Source organism: Chiloscyllium plagiosum, unplaced genomic scaffold, assembly GCF_004010195.1.
Source record: "Chiloscyllium plagiosum isolate BGI_BamShark_2017 unplaced genomic scaffold, ASM401019v2 scaf_9985, whole genome shotgun sequence".
Classification (NCBI taxonomy): domain Eukaryota; kingdom Metazoa; phylum Chordata; class Chondrichthyes; order Orectolobiformes; family Hemiscylliidae; genus Chiloscyllium; species Chiloscyllium plagiosum.
This window is the reverse complement of record NW_025204478.1, coordinates 1,208-9,487: the sequence shown is the minus strand read 5'-3', so window position 1 is coordinate 9,487 and position 8,280 is coordinate 1,208. Positions and strand designations below refer to the sequence as shown.

The window sequence follows — 8,280 nt, the reverse complement described above, 5'->3', positions numbered from 1 at the left end:
CCTGTTCCGATGTTGGATATTTCTGTGAGATGAATTGTTTTATTCGTCAGATCCTGTAACCGAGCCGAGCATCTCCGTGAGAGCTGACAGCGAATCAGTCAACATCAGCTGCACAGTTCCAGACGGTGTCCCTACAGGCCGCTTTCTGTTGCTAAAGGACACAGTTCCCATCATCAACAGCACCATCAGCCAGCAATCCTTCACCTACACCATTCCGAACATCACTGTCAGCAGCCAGGGCCAGTACATATGTTCCTACAAAACCCAGGTTTCAGGTCGTTGGATACCCTCATTTCAAAGTCGCCCTGTAACTGTCGCACGTGAGTAAGGCTTCCACTGGCTCTGTAAGACGTGAATATTCGGAACCCGTGTCCTAGATCGTGACTAATCCTGCAAGATAGATATTTACAATGTATTTCCAACATTAGAGTAGACTTCCTGTGAAAGAGTACATTTATAAGGTAAACAGTAACGTTCTATTTGCCTTTCTTGCTCCATGCTACCGAGTGACTCTGTCCAGATGCCTACAATACCAGCTGGCAAAGTCTCGATGTTCACTTCTTGACTGAGTTGGGTTAGCAAGGTTGGCTGGACAGCTGGTCTCCGATGCACAGGGGCACCCAGTGCGTGGGTTTGCTTCCTGCACAGGCAGTGATCAAAGTGAGAATGCAGCCTTCTCAAACTTTGAATGAGGCCCGTGAGCATCTGGTTAATCCACGACTGGTCATCTGTCTTTCTGTCTGTGTGTCTGATGTATTTCTTTGTCCCTGTCTCGGTCTCTCTCCAATAGCAATGCAGAACCTTGTTAACCGCCATAAACAAGAGATGCACAGAGAGGGAGAGACAGAGACAGAGACAGAGGGAGAGGAGAGACCAGTGAGAGAAGAGCAGTTACTCAGTCAGTCTGTCAGTCAGTCTGTCACTTCCTGTATCGCTCTCGGAGAGATTTGCAGACCCTTATAAATCTACATAAAACATGTGTGTATTGGTGTCAGGAAAGTAAATAAACAATGATGGCCTATCAAAGTTAGAATGATTTGGATATCACTGTTCTCAACTGAAGTAATGTATCCACTCTGTTCTCTCAGGGTCAGGTGTGAGATTGGTCAATTCAGACGATCGTTGCTCTGGAAGAGTGGAAATCTTTCACGATGGAAGTTGGGGCACGGTTTGTGATGATGGCTGGGATTTGGCAGATGCCACTGTTCTCTGCAAGGAGCTGCGATGTGGACCCGCCCTGTCAGTGCATGGTAGCACTCAGTTTGGACCAGGTACCGGCAAGATTTGGATGGATGATGTTTCCTGCGAGGGGACAGAGTCCCACCTCCAGTATTGCTCCTTCCCTGGTTGGGGAACCCACAACTGTGGTCATGGTGAGGATGCAGGTGTAATCTGTCACCCAGGTAAGACCCAGCTGTATAACTGAATGGACATCTTCTGTACAATACAGGTCCCCGAAAAGGATCAAAAATCAGAGTGAAGTTACACAAAAGTAAAAAAAAAAAGACCTGTCCTTTTATTTAACTGAAATAACGTTTGTCGCGAATTATGTAAAGAAATCATTTCTCTGTATCTACCCGAGTCCTGGGGGCTTTTGTTGGGGATTGTCCCTGCCCACGTTCTGTCCCTATCCTGGGAGTGTTTGATGGGGTCAGTGTCGAGCACGCATAACACTATCGTGTCTGAGTTGTCTCTATCCTGGAATTAGTAGATGAGGGCTGTGTAAAGGTAACTTTAGCGGCATGCCGCCTCGGTTCTGGGAGAGTTTAATGGGAGTCATTAAACTTAGTTTATAAAAATTGAGGTTGCATTCCTCTGTATCGAATCTCATGTTGTGCATGACTTCAGAGTGTTTGATGGGGTTCTGTGACATGACAGCTTCACTCTTAAGTTAAAAGTGGAAATGTTCTTTTCACTCCTTCTAAACCCATGTTGTGCCTGTCCTGGGAGGTTTTGATGAGGACAGTGCAGAGAAAGCATGATACACTATCTAACTGCATGCATTCCTGGGCTGGGAGGGTAAGATGAGGGACTTGGAGAGGGAGATTTACACTGTATCTCACCCTCAGCGTCCTGGCCTGGGAGTGTTTGATGGGGACAGTATAGAAAGTGCATTGCTCTGTATCTGTCAGATTAGTTCGAGATTCAAACAGTAAACGGAGCTTTACTCGGAAAATACAAATAAATCATAAAGGAAAACAAAAGCTCAGTGTTGATTCCTGACTGGGGTCAATTTGCAAGGTTGGGTGGATGTTGGTTTTCCGACACACAGTCACACACCCATTGTGGGTTCACTTCATTCACACAGGCTAAGATCAAAGACAAGGTCTCTCTTTCTCACATCATCAATCATTCGCTCTCTCCAATGAAAGAACAGAAACTGGGATTGTGCTGCCAGTTTTACCTGTACTACATTATAACTTATAGTTGAATAAATAAAGTGTGCACACATTGACTAACTTGCCAACGAGTGAGCAACGATTAATGATGGAAATTACAACCAGTCACTAGTGTTCTGCACTATACATCTGCATGAAACGTATCTCTGTCACTCACAGAAACAGGACACAACAACAGGAAATCAAAAGGGAATGATTTGGAAAGGCCTGATCATATTCTGAGTAGAAGTAATGGGTCCACTCTGTTCTCTCAGGATCGGATGTGAGGTTGGTCAATTCAGATGATCGTTGCTCAGGAAGAGTGGAAATCTTTCACGATGGAAGTTGGGGCACGGTTTGTGATGATGGTTGGGATTTGACAGATGCCACTGTTCTCTGCAAGGAGCTGCAATGTGGACCCGCCCTGTCAGTGCATGGTAGTGCTCGGTTTGGACAAGGTTCCGGCAATATTTGGATGGATGACGTTTCCTGCAGGGGGACAGAGTCCCATCTCCGGTCTTGCTCCTTCCCTGGTTGGGGAACCCACAACTGTGGTCATGGTGAGGATGCAGGTGTAACCTGTTACCCAGGTAAGAGACCAGTGGATATCTTCTGTGAAACTGAGGTTCCCATATACAATTAACAATAACAGGGAAGAGAGGGAAAAACGTTGAAAGCTTCAATCCAATTGGCGACGGCAAAGAACATGAATAGTTTCTGGCTTACGTTCAAAGAGCAAGAAAGGGAAAAGTAAAACCTTAATCCGCCATGAGCTAATTGTCACAGGGACAACAAGGTGAAAGAGATAACTGTGTGACTCAATGTTTGGTGACCGTGAGAATTGTGTTGAAACCCATGGGATATTTGCAGAGCTACTGGGGAAGGGGCAGCTGTTCCCAAAGAACGTGCTCCACCTGGAACACACTGGAACGGGAGTCCTGGTGAATTGGAAAGCAAGGCCTGTGGATCAGGTTTTGAATGAACTTGTTGTGTGTGTGGTTTCATTTGCCTGGAAAATTAGAACATTAAAGTGGAAGCAGAATGTAGGATTGTAGGTTAGTGATGGTGCAGATTGTTCCAGTTAACTAGATAAAGGATTGATCAAAGGTAACGAGAGAAAGGATTGGTCCACTACAGGATAACAAAGGAAGGCTGTGTGCTGAACCTGAGAGAATGGGTGAGATTCTGAATGATCAATTTGCATCAGTGTTCACTGAGGAGAGGAACATGGTGAATGTTGGGATGACATTGACATCAGTAGGGAAGATGTGTTGGGTAGGCTAGAGATTATTAAGGTGGTCAAATCCCCAGGACAGGATGTGATCTATCCCGGATTGCTGAGGGAGGCAAGAGAGGAAATAGCTGGAGCCCTGACAGATATCTTTGTGGCGTCCTTAAATACAGGTGAAGTGCCGGAGGACTGGACGGTTGCTCATGTTGTCCCCCTGTACAAGAAGTGTAGTAGGGATATTCAGTGTAACTACAGATCAGTGAGCCTGATGTCGGTGGTGGGAAAGTTGCTGGAGAGGGTACTGAGGGATAAGATCTATTTATATGTATAAAAGAATGGGCTTATCAGTGATAGGCAACATGGTTTTGTGCGGGGGGAGATCGTGCCTTGCCAACTGAATAGAGTTCTTCGAGGAAGTGATCAAGTTGATTGATGAAGTCAATGAAGGCTGTTGATGTCATTTACATGGACTTTAGTAAGGCGTTTGTTAAGGTTCCCCATGGTAGACTAATGGAGAAAGTGAAGTCACATGGTGTGCAGTGTGTTCTAGCTAGATGGATAAAGAAGTGGTTGAGCAACAGGAGGCAGAGTGTAGTAGTTGAAGGGAGTTTCTGGAAATGGAGAAAGGTAACCAGTGGTGTTCCACAGGGGTCAGTGTTGGGGGCACTGTTGTTTGTAATATACATAAATGATCTGGAAGAGGGCACTGTTGGTATGATCAGCAAGTTTGCAGATGATACGAAGATTGGTGGAGGAGCAGAAAGCATAAGGGACTGTCAGAAAATACAGGAGGATATAGACAGACTGGAGAGTTGGGCGGAAAAGTGGCAGATGGTTATCAATCCAGACAAATGTGTGGTGACGCATTTAGGCAAGAGTAGTTCTGGTGCGAATTATGCAATGAATGAATGAGCCTTGGGAAAAGTTGATGGGCATAGAGATCTGGGAGTGCAGGTCCATTGTACCTGTAAGTTGCTGCACAGGTGGATAGAGTGGTCAAGAAGACATTTAGTATGCTTGTCTTCAATGAATGGGGTATTGAGTATAAGAGCTGGCAAGTCATGTTAACATTGTACAAGACATTGGTTCGGCCGCATTTAGAATATTGTGTACATTTCTGGTTGCGACATTACCAAAAGGATGTGGACGCTTTGGAGAGGGTGCAGAGAAGGCTTACGAGGATGTTGCCTGGTATGGAAGGTGCTAGCTATAAAGAAAGGTTGAGTAGGTTCGGTTTATTTTCACTAGAAAAAAAGAGATTGAGGGGGGATCTGATTGAGGTTTACAAAATCATGAGTGATATAGACAGGGTGGAGAGAGACAAGCTTTTTCCCAGAATGAAGGATTCAATAACGAGAGGTCACGCTTTTAAGGTGAGAGGTGGAAAATTTGAGGGAAATACACCTGACAAGTACTTCACACAGAGGGTGGTGGGTATCTGGAATGCATTGCCAGCAGAGGTGGTAGAGGCAGGCACGGTAGATTCATTTTAGATGCGTCTGGATAAATGCATGAGTAGGTGGGGAGTAGAGGGATACAGGTGCTTATGAATTGACCGACAGGTTTAGACAGTACATTTGTACCTGCTCAGGCTTGGAAGGGCCTGTTCCAGGGCTGTAAATTTTCTTTGTTGTTTGTTAATACAAGGAACGGACACTACGTGTGAGAGTCATATAGTACTGAGGAAGAAAAAAAGTACGAGGAAATATGATAACAGATCAGACAAAAAGGGTTTAAGTATATTATACATTATCTTTATGCTTGACCCATTTGGAATAAAATGGACAAATCGACAGTGCAAATCTAAGGTAATGAATCAGATATCATAGACGGACAGGAAACATGCTGAAAAGTAGATAAAGAGGGAATCATAAGATTCAGAGATATTTGAGAATTCAGAGAGAGATAAAGCGACAGAGAGAGAGTGCGTGTGTGTGAGAGAGAGACCAGTGAGGGGAAAATTGGTGGGGCAGTACCCTGAATCAGAGATGAAATGGGGACAGTTTTGGACACTAGTTCATCTCGAATGATGTTGCGTCAATGTGGAGCTAAAGACACAGCAAGAGAATAAAGACACATACGAACAAAGATGTGAGATAACCGATCAGCTGTGATCATTTTGAATGTTCGAGCATTCGCAAAAAGACGAATCGCCAACTCCTGCTCCTCGTTTCTATCACTTTCCATTCCTAATGTTTCAGTACATTAACATTAAACAGAATGGTAAACGGGTCTCCAATCACATGATTGACACTCTCCCCTTTATAGTTAACAATGACGAGAATACCCCACACATTCATCAGACAGAATACAATTGCAGATTTCTGAAATCTCCTTTGCCGATTTCCCTCCTTTTAGATCCTTCAATGGAGCCGACAATCTCTGTCAGCCCTTTATTGGCACTCTACGTGGCTGGAGATTCACTCACTATTAATTGCACAGTTCCACACAGCAACTTGACTGGACATCTGGAGTTGTTGAAGGACTCGAATTCTCTCATCATCGGACAAGGAGCCCTCACATATGTCACTGAAAACGTCACCACCAGCGACCAAGGGAGCTATCAATGTTCCTATCGGCCTGAGGTGGCAGAGGAATGGTCACCCAGCTCTCTGAGTCAACCTGTTAATATTGTTGTTACAAGTGAGTGTGTCTTGTGTCAGTTATGGACAAAGTGATGACTGACCTGCAGATGCTAGCGATCAGAGTCGGATGGTGTGGTGTTGGAAAACCAAAGCGGGTCAGGCAGCATCTGAGGAGCCCCAGAGTCGACGATTCGAGCATAAGGTCTTCATCAGGATTGAAGATGCTAATGAAGGGCTTTTGCTCGAATCATCGACTTTCCTGTTCCTGGATGCTGCGTGACCAGCTGTGCCTTTCCAGTACCACACCTTTCCACTTGTGTCTGTTTTGTCAAATGAACCAATTCCTGAATTGTTCCAATGTGTTTTGATGATATTTTCTGGCGGGAGAACCTCCACGCTCAGACATGATTCATTTTCAGCTGTGTTTTATTTAGGCAAGTATTGTTCAGAAAATGCAACAGTTACTTCCTTTGCTCGGCAGTTTCCATGTTTTCGAAAGGGTGACCCCTTTGTTCTGGACTCCCCCCTCCATCCGGAATACCGTTCCGAGAGTTACCCTGTCCAGTCTTGTGAAAAGATCTACTAGATTTGCTCAAGGAGATACACCTTATGGTTGGGTCATGTAGTCTCATGACAGCAATGTGCCATCACACTGCTACAGTCAGCGGGATTAGGACACGCGGAGTGAGTGACAATGTACAGCAGATGCAGTGTCATGTGGATAAGCGAGAGGGTATCCAGGCAGTGCAAAGTGTCAGGAAGGTCGATTAGGATCCAAACGGGGTTAGATGGGGAAGGCAGGGAGGTAAAAATGAACCTGGGTGTTCCTCTAACCAGTCACAAACAGTAATTGTGGCCGGTGTAGCAGGGAATGAAGAAAGCAAATGGAATCTTGTCCTACATAGGAAGAGGATTCAGTTCCAGGATGGGACATCTTGATAGCACACCTGGACTTTTGTGTGTGCACCTTGGGTCTCCTTATCTGCAGGAGGATGTTCTGGTTACAGAGATAGTTCAACGAAGGTTTCCCAGACTGTTTTCTGGGGTGGCAGGGCTGACATATGAAGAGAGACTGAATTGGTTCGGACTATGGTCACTGGTGTTTGGAAGAATGGTGAGGGATCGCATAGAAAGTTTAAAAAATTCTAAAAGAACTAGACAAGGATAAACACAGGAAAGATGTTCCAAACCACGGGCGGAGTCCAGAATCAAAGTCTAAAGAGGACAGAGTGGGATTGAGAAAAGGTGTAATGTCTTCACTCAGAGAGTGGGGAGCCTGTGCGATTCTCTGCTTCAGGAAGCGGGCGAGGTCAAAATGTCCCATGCTATTCCAGTTAGAGTCGGAGAGATGTTTTACAGATTACAGCGAGAAAGCACAGGAGCAGTGGACTGAGTTGAATAATGAGGAACGATATTATTGAATGGGCGAAGTCAACTTGAAGGGCCGAATGGCCGACTCCTGTTCCGATGTTGGATATTTCAGTGAGATGATTTGTTTTATTCGTCAGATCCTGTAACCGAGCCGAGCATCTCCGTGAGAGCTGACGGCGAATCAGTCAACATCAGCTGCACAGTTCCAGACGGTGTCCCTACAGGCCGCTTTCTGTTGCTAAAGGACACAGTTCCCATCAGCAACAGCACCATCAGCCAGCAATCCTTCACCTACACCATTCCGAACATCACTGTCAGCAGCCAGGGCCAGTACACATGTTCCTACAAAACCGAGGTTTCAGGTCGTTGGATACCATCATTTCAAAGTCGCCCTGTAACTGTCGCACGTGAGTAAGGCTTCCGCTGGCTCTGTAAGACGTGAATATTCGGAACCCGTGTCCCAGAGCGTGACTAATTCTGCAAGATAGATATTTATAATGTAATTCCAACATTAGAGTAGGTTTCCTGTGAAAGAGTACATTTATAAGGTAAACAGTAACGAGATACCCCTTATGGTTGGGTCATGTAGTCTCATGACAGCAATGTGCCATCACACTGCTACAGTCAGCGGGATTAGGACACGCGCAGTGAGTGGCAAATACAGCAGATGCAGTGCAATGTGGACAAGCAAGAGGGTACCCAGGCAGTGCAAAGT

The 8,280-nt window shown here is 45.4% G+C and overlaps 1 protein-coding gene across 1 annotated transcript; it reads left to right on the top strand.

The window, feature by feature from the left end:
* Positions 1 to 50: 50 nt before the first annotated feature.
* LOC122546381 (deleted in malignant brain tumors 1 protein-like) lies at positions 51 to 8,043 on the top strand (the record flags this gene model as incomplete). Its single annotated transcript, XM_043685109.1, has 5 exons — positions 51 to 320; positions 1,089 to 1,403; positions 2,654 to 2,968; positions 5,968 to 6,252; positions 7,703 to 8,043. Coding segments are annotated over 5 exons (1,463 nt in total), but the record flags the coding sequence as incomplete, so codon positions are not given.
* Between the last annotated feature and the right edge of the window lie 237 nt (positions 8,044 to 8,280).